This window comes from Periophthalmus magnuspinnatus, chromosome 24 (genome assembly GCF_009829125.3).
Source record: "Periophthalmus magnuspinnatus isolate fPerMag1 chromosome 24, fPerMag1.2.pri, whole genome shotgun sequence".
NCBI lineage: Eukaryota > Metazoa > Chordata > Actinopteri > Gobiiformes > Gobiidae > Periophthalmus > Periophthalmus magnuspinnatus.
Genome location: NC_047149.1, coordinates 18,737,679 through 18,755,065, shown reverse-complemented (window position 1 = coordinate 18,755,065; position 17,387 = coordinate 18,737,679). Strand labels below are relative to the sequence as shown.

The 17,387-nt window shown below is 38.1% G+C and overlaps 1 protein-coding gene across 3 annotated transcripts; it reads left to right on the top strand.

The window, feature by feature from the left end:
• Positions 1-2,897: 2,897 nt before the first annotated feature.
• znf395b (zinc finger protein 395b) lies at positions 2,898-14,239 on the top strand. Of its 3 annotated transcripts, none has more exons than XM_033991234.2 (10): positions 2,898-3,216; positions 5,234-5,344; positions 5,787-5,884; positions 6,003-6,115; positions 6,775-6,974; positions 7,494-7,594; positions 8,274-8,574; positions 12,023-12,115; positions 12,430-12,536; positions 13,739-14,239. In XM_033991234.2, the coding sequence occupies exons 2-10, from the start codon at positions 5,285-5,287 to the stop codon at positions 13,848-13,850; spliced, it is 1,185 nt and encodes a 394-aa protein (XP_033847125.1). In that variant the 5' UTR covers positions 2,898-3,216; positions 5,234-5,284; the 3' UTR covers positions 13,851-14,239. The 3 variants fall into 3 exon arrangements, with proteins under 3 accessions (XP_033847125.1, XP_055088141.1, XP_055088142.1); XM_055232166.1 differs by lacking the exon at positions 2,898-3,216 and adding an exon at positions 3,368-3,413; XM_055232167.1 differs by lacking the exon at positions 2,898-3,216 and adding an exon at positions 4,691-4,741.
• Positions 14,240-17,387: the final 3,148 nt, after the last annotated feature.

The following is a 17,387-nucleotide window of genomic DNA, read 5'->3' as shown; positions in this document are numbered from 1 at the left end:
AAAACAGCTACAAAAAATTGATCAGTTCAATTGTTTCTGTTGAACAAAATTCAGCACAAATCTTTATCAAAATCACTACATTAGAAGCTTTATTAGATCTCAAACTCTGCTCAAAATACTTTTACTTTTCACTCTTTAAGTACATTTTTAAATAGGTACTTTAATACTTAAATAACAAGATTCACTGGTTTTAAATGAAAACCTAAGTATCATCAATCTCATAAGAAATGTCTGTGGTTTAAATGTCTACAAAATTGTCCTGAAATGTTTATAGACATTTGATTCTTGTATTAGTTAATATCAATGCTCTCTAAACAATCCTTTAAAAAGATACAAATTCATTCATGTACCTCACTGTTTTATAATTTGTCCTAAAAATGCAATTATACATTTCCTCTATTTTCTAGTCTAAATCCATTATCTGTCTCAATCTGGGACCTTTGCGGCAGCTGCCATTGGCACAAAGTACTTAATGACTGTAGATTGGTGGAGAGGGGGACAGTCTGGGCACATGGTAGAGGATTGGGTTACTCTCCCTGCCTCTAAAATCCCTGCTGACTGGATGTCTGGTGGGACGGGGCGCAGACAGGCCGCACTAATCCGCCCAATGCGACACACAGACTGGACCTGATAGAGCCGGACATGGGCAATTTGTCCATGTGATTATCTGGTGATGGATACTGTTACATTTACAATATTAGGTAACACTTTATAATAACTTCACTATTTATAGCAACTCAACAGTGGTTAGGATGAGTTAATTAAGTAGTTACTATAAGCCTGAATGATTTTTAATAAACTATTTGATCATTATGAATTAAAGTTCTTGTGAGCTTTAATTAACGTTAGAATGTTACCTCCTCAAAAATATTGTTTGAGTTGTGTTTTGCTTCATTCACACATGTTTGAGTAATCTTTTATTATTACTCTGTCTACATCTCCAAAGCTCAAAATGCTCTGTTCTACCTTGTGATGTCATGTAGAGGTAGTTTTTAAGTTAACAGCTACTTTTTACATTTAGTTCAGTAGAGATTTGCAATTCCAGGGCTGAAATCATCCAAATAATTCTGGTGTATAGAGTTTACATACACATTTTGGAGCACTTCCTGTATTATCACATGACATCACAAGGAGTGTTTATGTGAAACATGCAGGTATGTTTGTGATGAGGACACAACATCATAACATAGATCAGAAAAAAATCATAATATGGGCCTCTTAAGTCTTTCTTCATGCTTTATTATGGCTACTTATTGTGTAGTTATTATACATTATATTCCAATATTTTAGTAACTTTAATAAACTGTACAATGTGTAACTGTAAGTTTCATCACAATGCATACTCTCTACAATAATATAGTAGGTCTTGACACTGTACATCAAGTGGTTTACTTAGCTGTATTAATATTTCACTGGAGGTGGGAGTGGGCATAGGCGCAGACTGCCAGGCAAACACAAACACACCTTAGTCTGCCCCAGGACAGATGTGTCTATCGGAGTCACCAAGTGTCACTGAGGAGCAAATCAGTCTCACATTTGAAAGACTGTGTCAATATATGTCCTATATGACATTAGTGATATAGTTCCTACTGAATAATAATAACAACATATTCATTTTAACTCATGTTCGGGTTATGGTTTATTGTGTGGTAATATCTGAGGAAACATGCATGTTTTTTCCAAACTCTTTAAGTGGGGTACCCAGCAGCACAACTCTCTCACTACTCGCCCTTCTCTGGTAAGACTTTATGTTATGAATGTAGAACTGTTGCTATGGAGCCTGTCCTCTGAGTATACGCTTCACCACAACAAACATCTTAATATAAGGATTCAGAAGAAGATGCTGCCTACTGTGCCTCAAGCTTGTTTACCTGCCATCATTTTAAAAATAGGGGTCATTTTAAACTGCACTATAATTGGCACAGAACATTACCCAGATTCATAAATTTATTATGAAAGAAAACAGAATTTACAGGCCTGTCATAGCTAAGAAACATCACATTGTACACTGTTGAGTCACACAATTTTGTAAGTACTAACGGTCATTCAATTTCTGCTTTTCAATCCCACAGCCCCAAACAAGATCATCAACATCCAAGGAACATGATTGTACATGTCCCATTAACAAATAATAATAATAATGGCTTACACTTGTAATGCGCTTTACAGGCTTGTCAAAGCCTCTCAAAGCACTACACTATAGTCATTATTCATTCATTTCCACACTTGGTGATGGTAAGCCACTATTGTAGTCACAGCTGCCTTGGGGCAGACTGAGGCTGCTAATCTGCACCATCGGCCCCTCCGACCACCATTTTAGTCAAAGGACTAACTTACTTCTATCAAATTAACTTTGTATATATGTATCTTGAGTGATAAATGCAGTGCCAATCTTCAACTAATTTGACTTTCTAAACTTCCAAGTGTGCACTACACTGCATAATATACAATTTTGGACATTGAACTTAAGATGACTTTGCTTGTATTTGCAGCAGTGTAACCATTTGAGTTAGTAATGCGTTCATAACTGTATGTATAAAGCACTAATACTAAACTATGATGGCTAAAACATGTTGTCTGCAGAAAGTGAATTCAGATAAATGTGTTTTTGCAAGATTCCCATCACATGTTCTGCTCTGGAATACAATGACATCACCCTGCACAGTGATATAAATAGCCATGATGAGTCTTGCATTTAACATGGATGCAGTAGATGCCATAGGTTTTTATTCCCTCTCAGTAAAATGTTGCAGAAGTTTTGGCATAGAAAACAACTCATCATAGAAGAAAATGCATGTTATTATGATTTCAAGGAGACCGGAATAAGCAGGAACCATGAGATAAACACAGTGATGCGTTCAGGGTTCGTGGGGACAAACATGTACCAGACAGATAGACAGACAGACAGACAGGAAGAGAGAAGAGGAGGAGGAGGATGCTGCTGCTGTCGCTTGTGTGCTGCTGGTAACCCTTCACCTACATCATCCTTTTGTGCACACGGTGGTCGCGCGGTGGGCTCGTGTCTCGTGCCCAGCTGTCAACCCCCGGCATTGGTCCGATCAGCGCGCGCACGTAGACGCCACTCCGACCAACCCCCTTCGCTCCTCGGCTGCTTCTCCCCGGTGTAGACAGGCATCGAGCCGGCGAGGAGGGGGAGGAGGACGCACCGGCCAGCTTTTGAGCCAACCAGCCCGCCAGCCCAGGACCACCGGATCTGTAAGTGCAACAAATCTTGATATTATCGTGCGTAAACATCAGAATACATGGCGCAGAAGGCGACGTCAAATAGTTGTTTTCGTTTGGTTTGGTTGAGGGTGGGAGGGGGGAGCGCTTCGTCTTTCACTTCGTCTTAAATCTGCGTTGCCGGGTGGACCGACACATTCTGCAGATCATACCGGATAAACTTCATATTTGTACGTATGGCAGTTTTGATTGTCGAATCTGCGATCTCTGGTTATGCATTTGGTAAACACTGGACTGTTGAAGCTTAATGCGCATTATCTTGTCGTGCTATTTTTATCCATTTTGCTGCATGTTGTTTGAAAATGTGTAATCTAATCTGTGCATTGAAAAGTAGTATTTATTTAATTACAATCGTCGGTTTTTGGGGGTGGTTTTGTTTTCAACGGTGGATCTCAACGGCCCTTTTCCGCATATTTTGCTAATGTTTTTCTTCGTTAACATGCCCAATTTCACTTTTTACACAGCAAAGATTGTTATCAGTGTTGGTAAAGCTGTTTTACTGGTTACCTATTAGCTTTTGTGCGCTAAAGAGCTAATTCTTGTCGTGGTTTGATCGTCCTGCCTCGACCCTCCCGGCGAAACTCGTGTCCGAACACGTTGCAGAAGCGGAGGTGTGTACAGCGAAATCCGGAAGCAGCCAATCACAGGCGTCGCTCCTCCCACGCTCCGCTGCTTGTTTACTACGGATCCTCGGCGCTGATTGGTCGAGAGCTGCAGGAAAATGCTCTTTGAGATGTGTTCAGGCGCAGAGAAAAAAGGGGAATTAGACTGTCCCCATTTCGATTCATTTAGGTGCACTAGACATGAAGGCAAATGCAGTAACTGTACTAGAGTGAATAGATGTAGACAGAGCTAGTTTTTAGATTTCAAATGCCTTGAATACAAAGAAATCTTGCATAGACTGCCCTTTTAAAATCATTTATTAGGTGTGGTATTAGCAGTAAACAGGAAAAGCAAATGAAATAACTGTACTTACTAGAGTTTTGCAAGGTTTAGCTAATTTCTAGAGAAAAAAGGCTAGCATCATGCATGCAGCTCAACTCATTGAAGCCATGAATTCAAGTATTATTATTATTATTATTATTATTATTATTATTATTATTATTATTATTATTAATTTGCTGGCAATATACAAAAAAGTTTTATGAAAATTTGAGCATTTTTGCATTTGTATTTTAAATTAAGTAATGTATAATTTTATGATTTTCTATGTAGATGTAGTAAATTACTACCAGCACTAATCTCATGCCTTCATTTGCTACAATTAAAGGAATTTCTAGGTTGCAGTACATATTCAGTAGACATTTTTTCTTGTGTTCCCTGAATGCACTGTTACCCCATTTTACCCCTGTAGCTGTAGGCCTCAGTGAAGGCACCCAAACCAGAGATTATGTCTGAAGAGCACATTATCACCAACGTCCTCCTGCCGGTAATAAAACGCGAGCTCTGTCGACATCCTGCTGTTCCGAGATAATCAAATGAACTCCTGATTTAACTGGTGATAAACTAATACTATTTGCATGGCGTTGGTGTACTATGGGCGTACTGTTGTATGTGCTTACCAAACCATGAGGCTGCCTACGTATTTGAGATATGACTGGGTATTCCATTAATATGTGTCGTTAATATTCATTTCTGGTGCATTGATCACATTTCTTTATTCTATTTTATTTAGAGTTACTAAAAACAACTAAAAATGGTGTGCACTATTTATTTGCTGAAGATGAAACAATACAATACATACTTTTAATCTATACTATTTAACATAAAAAATAAATAGTCACTCTTCTTCCTCCAAGGTCTGAACTCTGCCCCAAAACACACGATTTTTCTGACAGAGGATTGGCTGTAGATTTCTTAATTGAAAAGCATGTCATTGAAAATTAGAAGTCTCTGAATCTTGGTCTTATTTGAAACTCCATTCCATACCTCACCAAGTCCTAATTTTAGCCTTGTGTTGATTCTGGTACTTATGTTTGTTTTTTTGCAGGGAGCAGTGTTGAGTGCTGAGTGAGTCCCTTTTACTGTGTGCGGTGGCACCATGGCAGCTATGGGACCAGAGGAGAGAGGACAGCCCACCACCACAACCCCTAACATGCAGGTCATTACATGCTCTATATAGCCGATATCTAGGAAATCACAAAGACTGGAATTATTTAAGTAACAAAATCTACCAAAATGTTCAGTTTTATTGTTATGTAAAAAACTGCTGACCCTGTAGTTTAGAGCCCTACGAACATGTTCCAAACATTTAGCAGGTCATATTTCAACCTTAATGCTTCTGGGTGTGTTTAAGGTGTGAACTTTGAACAAAATTCTACTGTTTAAACATTAATCAGAACTCTAATCACAACTGCAATGCTTTTCAGAAAAATCTCAATTTGATATTTTTCCAAAAGCATTCAGCCTTTCATCTTATAGTATAATAGTTATTGCTCATTGTGATGCATTGTGATGAGGTCATGTCTACTGTTAGATGTGTTCTTATTCTTTGTAGTGGCCATTTAATACTTGCTATTACAATGTACCACTTATGTCTACAGGCATGTGAACAGAAAAAGAGGGGACTCAACAAGACTTTAAACTGGACCAACCTGTCACTGGGACCCACCATGCAATTCAACAACAACACATCCTGCAGGTGAGGAGGAGGAGTCTGATCATTTGAATATATTTATTTGATATTTGATTAGAGACACAATAATTAACATATTAGCAACAAGAACCAAGGGGTTAAACCTGCTTTTATGTGTGTTCAGTTTCCGCAGCCCTGAGTCAGTGGAGATGGACGAGATCATGGCTGCTATGGTCCTGACCAGTCTGTCCTGCAGTCCAGTGGTGCAGAGTCCTCCCCAGACCGACCAAGCACCAGGTCTGTACCACATTACACTGCATAACCAGATTGAAAAAATATTATTCAAAAGAGCTTTTAACTGTGTTTCCCTCGTCATAAATTTGCTCAGACTTGAACTCTGAGTGATTCATCGATGTTTGAGTCATTTTGTATTTCTCTGCATTCTGGGATAATGTGGGAATTGATTCTATTGAAGTATTTTGGGCTGCTCCCTCGCCTCCAATGCACCCGTTTTCAAGAATTAATGTGCAAATTTCTCATTTAAATTGTTCAAAATACCCAAAAGAACATCAATTTTTACTTTAAGCTTGCTCACTTCTCAGTCTCCACAAATCTGACCTGTCTCCGTGGAGATGGATAAATTCATGGAGACAAGCAGGTGGCAGACCGTCCCCCAGAAAAGTTACATAGTGCATCTTTAAATATAGTACAGTTTATTCATAATAATCATGGGATATGTATGTAAAACTAAGCACACATGGAGTGTAGGAGACAGCTAGTGGCTAGTTGTGTCATTGGGCAAGACACTTCTCCCACTTTGTATGTTGTTGTATGTTGACTGTAGTTGTTTGAGAGGCCAATGGCGCAGACTAGTCACCACACCTCTCTGTAATTACTCAATAATCTGACTTTAAGATGACTGATTTCATAAGTATATATTTGTGTTGTCCTTACAGCCGTGTCCTCCTCGTCCATGGACATGGAGTGTGGTGGGGGTGAGCTGTCGGACAGTGGCAGCAGCGGATACTGGAGCTGGGACCATGGCAACGTGAGCCCCGCCCCCTCGCCGTCCGTAACTGAGGCCGACAGCAGTCCTGACGAGGGGCTACCCATGGAGATGGAACAGTCAGACGAGCTCAACGCCAAAAGACCAAAAGTACTTACCACAATGTCCAGTTTCTGTCTATTTGTCTATAGTTAAGATAGTGATTTTACTATTTCACTAAATGTAACCTGCAAACTGTAGTCTTATAGCTTTCACATTAAGGCATATTCAGTAACAAACAACATGAAAAAAATAGTGATCAATTCTGAAATTGAACTGGTAAGAACTCAAACCCAAAATAGGACAACCTCACTAACAATATCAAACCACACCACGCCTACAGCTGTCTGTGGCCAAACCACACTGCTTTCTTTCTTCATGACTGTAGTCCCAAGATAAACCAAAGAGGTGGTATACAGAACAGTATGTACAGTATATATATATATATATATATATATGACTATTTATTGGTGTGGTAAGGTTTTTGAGGGTTCTGTGTAAAGGTATTTTACTGGGTACATAAGTACAACAACCCAAGCCAAAAAATCAGCCTTGATTTTGAAACCAATGTAGACGACAACCAGCAGCCATGACTCAGTTTGTAACACTACAATATTTTTTTTGTTCCAGAGCTCGTTCAGAGGCGTCTACAAGTGTCTGTGGCCTAACTGTGGCAAAGTGCTGACTTCCTCTGTGGGGATCAAGAGACACATCCGGGTGCTGCATTTGGGGTGAGCTAGATTTTCATTACACAATTGAATCAAATGCGACATCACTATAACATTGTCATTAGTCAAGATATTATGTCAATACATCTTTTATATTAGTTAGATCCTCTGTCTCAGCCCTCATCAGGGGACTTGCACACAAAACATTGATGCTACCACTGTGCTAAATTTCATATGATAGACACATGTGGAATTTTTAAGCCATAAATGTATTGATCACTTTTGGAAAAAATATGAATTATATTGTTAGGCAATAATCAAGATAGAGATTCATTCAGTCATTTATAATCGTCACCCAACGCTCTGTCAGTAATAGCATGTGGTTAGGAGCAGTGTTCAGACTTTGGTTAGGAGCAGTGAAATAGACTAATACTAAAAGCCGTTTGATTTGTTCTTATTTAGACAAAATTTAAAATCTAGATGACTGAATATGACTGAATATTTTGTCATATTGTCCAGTCCTACAATAGTCAGTGTTTGTATTAAATCAGATGACAACTTGGGGTATTTTAAGGGGCCTTGTGTACACTCAGGTTCCCAACTTTGCAGACTAGAGATGTTGGAAAGCATCATTAAAGATTAAGAGCAGATGAAATTTTCAGGAAGCAATGTCTGGTGGAAGTGATGAACTATGTGGACCTCTGTAAATTCCCCTTCTGTCTGTTCCCCATTTCTCCTACAGTGGCTCGGAGCAGTCCCACAGAGAGGAGGACTTCTACTACACCAAGATCTCCTGTGAGGCTGTGGACACCTCTGCCACTCAGTCCCCGTCACCTCAACAACAGCAGCAGGTGGGGGGGCAGACCTCTGTCCTTGGATGGGCACCCTCTTGTGGTTCTTCCGGGGGTACGGAACTTCAGATACCTCCTGCACACAGACCCAGGTCCAACTCCAGCTCCGGACCGGGGCACAGCAAACCCAGCACCCTCAGCCAGTCGGCCCCCAGCAGTTTCTGGCAAATCCACTCCGAACATCTCTACCAGGTATGTAGCAGCTTTATCATATTTTTACGCTGGATGCCCTTCCTGTCACAAACCAGCCACTTTCTTGCTGTATTATGACTGAAGTATGCAATGTGGATGAACTGTTTTGCCTTTCAAAGTACCATTTCAATACAATTTCAAACATAAACAAGAACTTGGAGAAGCCCACGCTAAACCATTAACCAAGGTTGAAACTTCAAGACCTAAAACACAAAAATCTGGTTGACCGAAAGTGTTATGTGTCAAAATAATTAGGCCTATGTGCTATTTTTAAGAGTTAGTTCACAATTGTCCTCATTTGTGCCCAGTTTAGTACTTGGTTTGGTCCTTTTTCAGACCTGGTTTAGTCCTGGTCTAGTCCTGATTTCGTTGAGGCTGTGTGTGCATGTGTATGTGCGTGTACTAGTGTGAACAGTATTTGCTTTGTTTTATTGCCATAGTGGACTATAGCCAAAGTTGGGATTAAACTGGCCTTCTTCTTTCTAGTTATGAGGCAAGTAACAGAGATATTTAATTGTAAAAAAGCTTGTTTAAACTAACCAGATATTGTTTTATGTTATAGTTAGATGGTAGTACTAAGGGCTTGACAGACTTTTCCCTAATCTTTTCAGCCATATTGTTTTTCCTCAAGTCCACTGTATCTCACTGTCAGTCTTACCTTATCCCTTCTATTCTCTAAATCAAGCTTTCCTGTCAATCAAAAGCCACACAGTAAACCAGCTTTGTAATATTGACTCTAAATGGCTTGGTTTTGAAAAACGGCTCAATAGGAAGAAGGATTTCTATATTCGCCTCCCCATGGAAATCAAATGAAGCCTTTATTGTGTTATATATTTACTTTGGTTCAATTCACAGCCAATGTTTGCCTCATATTGTCCTTCACTATTCTGTCTCCTTTTATCTGGTAAACAGTGTTGCCCAGTGGCTCTTCATTCAATGTTGTTACCAACCATGTGCTTTTGGTATAGGTTTACAATACAATACAATACATGTTTACATTGTACCTGACAAAAGGCTTTCAGATAAGTTTTGAAGGGCCAATCCTCTGGCTAATACTTAAAGGTGCACTATGTGACAATGGAGGGTCTGCCATTTGCTCCATGGAGATGTTATTGCTTTGCTTGGAAATTCCTCAGTATTGCATTTAACTTAACTCTTAATCTCTGGTGACAAGCAGATAATGCCACTAGACAAAGTTATAGGTGAGATCCACTCAGAGTTAGACTACAAGCTTTTAAGACACTTCTTTAATAGTAAAACACCTGTGGCTGAATTAATGCAAGATAGATATGTTTTAATCGATAGAAAGTACTCTTATAATAAAAATGGTAACTGTTGCCGAGCTGGAGTCTTAACTCATGTATTTTTTTCTCCCTTTGATGTGGTTTTCTTTATGCATGGGCAGACAGCACATTTGAGTGGTGACCTATGTTTGCCCCAGTCTGACATGTATGCTCTGTGACAGTGAGAGGGGCTGGGTTACCCCTGACGACGCTGCAGCACTCACAGGAAAACACAAGTTAATACTTTAATACTATGCAGGGCAGAGGTGATTTATTTTATATAGGCATACGATTTATCACAAGGGGTAGGTGTGTGTCTGTTTAACCAATCTACTTCCCCACCATGAACAAACATTATGTAACAGCAGAACAAGTGGTGAAGTCACATGTGTTTAAATTATGAATATTGGCAACATTCAAGATTTAGAGTCAAGTGTCATCGGAGGAGAGACTTGAGTTTACAACCCTAAGAATACCCTATGAATTTACTCAATAGGTGGAGTGGATCAGTGGGATGTTTGCAGGTGTTTATATTATTTCCATAAATATTATTTCTGTAATCATTATTTTTCTTTATGTTCTGTTGTTTTTTGTATTTTTATAATATTGTAAAAATTTTTATACACATTCAAAAACATTTTTTTTTGAGAATTTCAGATTAATTGAACTTGTTTATGGAATGATGCTCAAACTCTTAAAAACACTCAACAGGTTAAACCACGACTAGACCAAACCAGGATTATATAGCAAAATCTGGTCTTAAAATCATTACTTTTAAAACTTTGATATCCTGGACGCCTCCCTAGGGAGGTGTTCTGGGCATGTCCCACCGGGAGGAGGCCCCAGGGAAGACCCAGGACACGCTGGAGGGACTATGTCTCTCGGCTGGCCTGGGAACGCCTTGGGGTCCCACCGGAGGAGCTGGAGGACGTGTCCGGGGTGAGGGAAGTCTGAGAGTCCCTGCTTAGACTGCTGCCCCCGCGACCCGGCCCCAGATAAGTGGAAGAAAATGGATGGATGGATGGATGGACTTTGATATCATATTATCAACTTGAGTTAAAAGTTAATATTGCAATATATACTGAAATCAGTTGCTGTTTCAGACCTGAGTTATTCCCGACGTGCATTTAAAACTACAACCAAATAAATACATGTAATAATAACAACAACAATAATGTAACTGACATCTAAAGCTATTCTGTCAAACTCTTTGGGGAACACCCTAATTATACATTTGTATCCTGTCTAAACAAATGTGAAAGCTGTTACAGTTTGTTTGCATATTTGATGAGTGAAGCCAGGCAGAAGAGCGCACAGTTTGTCCTGTCTAAGCGGCTCTGGGTGAATCGCAGGTCACCACTGAAGCCTGTGTCATGGTGCTGCCGGCTGCATACACACACACCCACCCACCCACCGACACACACACAGACAAACACACACAGGGACAAAGGGAGTTTCTGTGCTTCATGTGAGCACCAGACCAAATATCACTGCACTAGAGGCGAGTCTAATGGGTATGAGGAAGTTTTGTGTTATTTTGCAATGGTAAATAAAGTTCAGTTTTAACAAAGAATTGTAGAGATGGGAGTCATGGGATAAGATCTCACGCTGCCTGATCTCGCAAGATAAAATTGTCGCAAAATTGTGTAGAATGTTTTTGGGGTTTTTTTTCATGTGTTTTCATTTGTGGGGTATAAATGTCTATTTCACAGTTTTTAAGTATTTGTTTGTATTTATACAGTGGTTGTTGTACTACATTTAGCTTTGCTTTCGATTATCCACTAGTGGGCGCCCCTGCACTGTGACTATACCATCTTTAGTTATACTTGAAGGCACACATTAAAATTGGGACTAAACTGACCAAACCAAGACTCAACCTGTGCAAAACACTGGCTGCGGTTACATGCACACTCAAAATTAGCTTATTATATAATATATAATATTATATATTATAAGTATATTAAAATGAAATGTAAAAAGCAAAATCATTTGATATCTTTCTGATCATGGTCCCTCTGATTACTCACATCAATTTACAAAAATCAGATAATAATCCGATTTTGCTGTGTATGTAAACTTAGCCACTGACAATTCTGTTTTCATTACAGTTTCGACATTTTCAACCACATGAGTGATTAATTAAGGGTATTATTTTATGTTCCCAGGCGTGCAGTCCCATCCAGGTGTCTGTGGCCCCCAGGAGCCCCACTGCTCAGCCATGGGCCCCCTCTGCTGCCCCTGGACACAGCAACACTCCGGTAAGGCTCTCAGTTTAATCGTTTCAACTGAAGTGGGTTTAACCAAAATCTTGTTAAAATGTGAACCTTGTTTTCTGGATAGTTCTTAGATTTTTAGGTTTTAATTTATGAGCACTCAAATAAAAAAAAAAAATACATGGGGGGATATTGTGTGGTTCCAAAACTGCACATATAAATCATGATATAATGTACATAAAGTATTCAGACATGAATAATTCACAAAACAGTGTAGTGACGCGCCACTTCCAGAATGTTACACAGTGTGACTTTAATTTCATGTGTAATGTTCATGCTGTTGACCTGCCTCTTGTCAGATGGTGAAGCCGCGCTGCCGCTCCGTCAGCGTGGGGGAACAGTGGCTCCAGCAGAACAGACTCCAGCCTGTGAGCGCCTCCCCATCCCGCACTCACTGCTCCTTCAGGTACATGGCTCAACCTACAACACGTTTTTATCATATTTTCAACTGGAAAATATATATTCCTGGATTTCAGATGACAGCATTATATAAGCCAGTAATGCCCAGTGTTTCCCAGTAATAAAGGATTTTTGCCCCCACAAATTGAACAAAAAATGGTGACAGTAACAAGCTATAATATATGCTTGTAGTTTTGTCACATGGAAGTAGCTATATTTTATCTGTAATCAGTCCTTTTTTTTATCAACGGAGGCAATAAGTGACATTTATTATCCATGTTACATTCAATTGTTCTAATAAGGATCACTTGTACCACTATAGTCTCAATATAAAAGGGAAACACTGAATGTCTATATCAAGTATGCAGATTTTATATTGTGGTACTTTGATAAACATTGTGGGATGAATGAACCTGATTAGTCTTAAAAAATACTGTTTTCTTTTAAATATTTCATAGGAAAATATCTTAAAATCGAGACTTGAAACCTACTGAAATTCTGTCTGTGTAGTTTTGAAGTTTACTACACAAGTGAATCTTTCTGTATTTACTGAACTTTGGTTTTCTTAAAGTGACATTTGAGCCCCTTTTAGTGCAGCTCCTCCATCTCTGCCTTAGAAGATAAACATTATTCTGTGTTTATCAGCCCATCTCACCTTAAGATTTCTTCAAAGACAAACTCTTTGATGCTTCCTGGTGTTCAATGCACAAGGGCCAAAGTAAAAAAGCAGATTTTCAAACTACATAAGATTAAAACAGTATTTAAAACCCCAGAGTATAACTTTTAACTTTTTTTTTTACCTGCCTTGGAGGAGGGCCTCTTCCTGCTTGTTTCCATGGAAATGTTGTTTTTTTCGGGGGCTGTAATGTTTCACAGTTTGGCATAAAGCTCATCTATATCCATGGAGAATATTCTGAAGTATGATTTTAACTTTCTATTGTTGCTTATCATTGAATTCTTACTTGAGATAGCATTTGATTCATGCAGATAAACTGGCAGATATATTTAGGTTTAGGCAGTGTGTCCTGGCTCCAATGGCCACTGCAATTTCAAGTACTACATGACATCACATAGTACTAGCCTAATTTAAGCCAGGTGTTTCTATTTGTTCTTTTTGCAGTGTGGTTGTGGTGTGAGCTTAGTTGTTGGTCCCACTTTAATAATAAGTACTCGTAACTTCAGTCTTCCTTCTGTTCATTGTTTGCGCAGGAAGGGACGCAGCGAGGCCAAAAAGTGTCGTAAAGTGTACGGAGTGGAGCGCAAGGACCAGTGGTGCACGGCCTGTCGCTGGAAGAAGGCCTGCCAACGTTTCCCCGACTAGAAACATCCACGTTTAAAACCAGAGGTGCGAAATACGAATGGACCACCCAAAACAGAGACTTCTATATTAAAAAACTGTTCTTCTTCTACGTGTTTTTTACTTTTATCTGCTTTGTCTCTTTCCCGACGGAATGCAAATATGGAGTTTTTTGTGTATCCTGTCGACCCTTTTTTCGAACACGGTCTGCGATGGTGCTAACTGTTGAATGACTTTGACCACGTGATGTGCTAAGCCTCCAGTACTCTCCTGTTTTTATCCAAAGCTCAGATATTATCTCCCTGGTACGGTGGCCCTGAAGGGACAAAGCATAAGCAAATGATAAAAAATAATTAATCCTTTTTGGATCATTTCTGTTAGTGTGGGTATAGCTAGAGACAATCGCGGTAACTTTTGGGCCTTAAGTGGGTTAAAACAAGACTGGTTAGTAAGTCACAAGCTTAACTCATGCATAATTGGAGGTATATATATATATATATATATATATATATATATATATATATATATATATATATATATATATATATATATATATATATATATATATATATATATATATATATATATATATATAAACTGATCATATTGTAATTGTTTTGTAGAAAAGCAAAATACGAATATTGAGTATATGGTCTACAATTAAAAATGAAAATGCCATCATGTTTAGTGTAATCTCCTAAACGACTGTATATAGTGATATTTCTGCCCTTTTGTGGTTAATTGTAGGGGCCATTCACATTTTGTGCGATACTTGAAACTCAACAAAGACATAATAGGAATCTTATACATACGCCCACCGCTACAAATGGGCAGAAAGAAATTTTTTTCAAATTAATTCTAATATTTAGATTTGCCTTTTAAGGTATCTATATATTTTTGGATAGTGACTCTACATTATACAGTTGTAGACTGTGTGACAATCAGCTCTAAAATCAAAACCATGCACCAACTTCGTTATAGCCTATTGCACTAGTCATTGTATCAACCTTTATAGATGTACTCAAGGTAGTTTCACATTATGGTTGAGCAAAATCCAGAGTGAATTGAACTGCCTACCTTTAGGTAAGTGGGCGAGTGTCTCCATCATTTGAGCCACTTCTGCCCGTGCTGCTATTGCAAAACCCACCCTAAGACAGTTTGAAATAAGAGTTGGTGAAGATGATTTTGTATAGATCTAATGGGACATATTATTTTTGCCAATTCTTTTTTATTTTTTATTTTTTGCAAATCATAGGCCAATGTATTATGTGTTGTTGGTCATTAATGCTCATATAACTTAACCCATGTCTACAGCTACTTTTACACTTCCAAGAAAATAATGTTAAAACGTTGCTAATAAAAACTGTAACTATCTACCGTAATTGCTAAGGGCTAAACACATAGTAGAAATAACTGTAATCATACCAGCTCAGCTAATTGAGTTGAATTTCTTTAATACTTACTGTGTCCTATGAATGGATCATTTGTCCAAACAAATTTCTCACATGTCGGGTTTCTGTAAACACCTCTAAAATTGATCCTGTCAATCGATTGACTCTTACAGCTTTATACATAAAGAACACGTTTACTTCAATTGGAGTAATATCGTTTGGAAAATCAATAGTGAGGTTTCATTATTCTGCTGCCCTATAGCTTTGCTTCAAAATCTGTCTCAAAGTTTAATTTTAAGCTGCTTAGTACTTCCTGATTTCTTAGTTCCAATTGCAAACCAGCAACTTCCTCTTATATGACCTTTACTATTTTTTCCATGCATTGCTGTTTCTACTTTTAGCTTAAAACATTGCACAATAGGCTAATTCCAGCTATATTTTTGCTTAAAATCCTAAAAACTATACTTTCATTTTATTTTCCCCCTGCCCACATAGTTATTTGCATTTCAGCGTTTGTCGTTGTGCTTTGTGGTGCTTTAAATTTGACCCTTCCGAGCCACCGTACCCTTGTAGCTCACTGTAGTAGCTGTTATGTTATTCCAACTTTCTTCCAGTGGTAACACAGTGGTTATAACTATGATGTACATTACTATTGTGTCCTTTGAGTTATGTATGAGTATTTTATACCTTTTTTAAATGTCTTGTTGAGCCCCTGTATTTGGGCACATAATGTTTTTTCTCTTTTTAATTTTGAATGATGGTTTTTGGCACTTTGTTGAATATACTCACGAATAAGCTACATTTGGTTTAACTCCAGCCAAATTCCTTCCATGAGGTGTATTTCCTTGCTGCCCATGTGTTGGCATATGACCAGTGTTATGGTTGATCAATGAAGCTATGGGAGTGGTCGTAGGAGAAAGAGTTTGTAATAGCAATAAAAAGGAAATATATTGATGAACACAAATTAAAGGCACTGACAATTTGACTTGGGGTGTTCTTTTTTTCTGTGAACTACAGTTCTATTACATATCAATTTTTAGATTTACTTACGTTTAGATTTTATGTAACAATTAATGGGTTTCATTTTATAGGCAACATTTTGAGAACCCATTCAAAAGATAGAATATTTTGTCTTATATTGTTAATCACTATGGCAACCGTCCTGATTGTCTTAATAATGCATCATTCTGAAACTTATGGATACTTACTGCAGCTAACTCTATGTTGCGAGGTCTCAAATAAAGGTACATTATGAAACTTTTCTTATGGAAGGGTCCACCACCTGTCTCTTATCAAGATGTTATTGCTTTGCCTGGAATGTTACATAGTATGGCATTAAACGTATCTTTTTCTTGAGTCAAGTCGGTGACGTAACCTGGTCAGAAATGTGGATAGGTGCGGCTGTTCACAGTAACAATCCAAGTTTTCAAGATTTTTTTGCAATTGAATGATCTGTAATTGAATAAATGCAGAACAGATAAGTTATAAATTATTATTAGTAGTAATTTGGAAAATTCTGTCACCTCCATGGAGACAAGCAGTTGGCACGTCCTACATCAGTAAAATACACATAGGGTGCCTTTAAATGGATAAAATTATTATAGTAGTTCAGGCTCTTTACTTAAACAGACCTAAACTAAATAGTATTTGTATCGATTTTATCTTTCCTCTGAAAAATATGTAAAAAGTACTGTAATATTAAATAAGCCACCTTTAATTTTTTAGTTTAGTTTTATTCTTAGGTTGCTTGAAAGAATTAATTCTGACATTTTGTACCCTTTTCATAATAATTTAGTTTAAACTGTATATAGTAAACTGGTTTCTGTTAACATTTCCATTTTACAGAATATACAAACTTGATTATGCCTTCTAAATGTATCTAAAATGATTCGCCTTTACCGTTAATTATGTTCCAGAGTCAATATTGATTTTCACGACAGTCCACCAAAGAAATAGCAAACTATTTTATTGTACTTTTCCATCTTGAACAATGGTGTCATGTGATCTAAAACTATTCACAAAGTTGTATTTTGAATGCCAAGATATTTATTATTTACACACAGACACACATGCACGTGCACTCTCTCTCTCCTCAGACATTCACTCAGAAGCATACGAGACTGTACATTTGTTTAGCACGAAAACACAAATACTTTTGGATGCAGTGGAA

Excerpts from the sequence above, each read along its gene's own strand:
- znf395b (XM_033991234.2), top strand. The coding sequence starts at position 5,285 with ATGGCAGCTATGGGACCAGAGGAGAGAGGACAGCCCACCACCACAACC. Across the intron at positions 5,345-5,786 it reads CCACAACCCCTAACATGCAG|GCATGTGAACAGAAAAAGAG; the intron begins GTCATTACATGC and ends TTATGTCTACAG. Across the intron at positions 5,885-6,002 it reads AACAACAACACATCCTGCAG|TTTCCGCAGCCCTGAGTCAG; the intron begins GTGAGGAGGAGG and ends ATGTGTGTTCAG.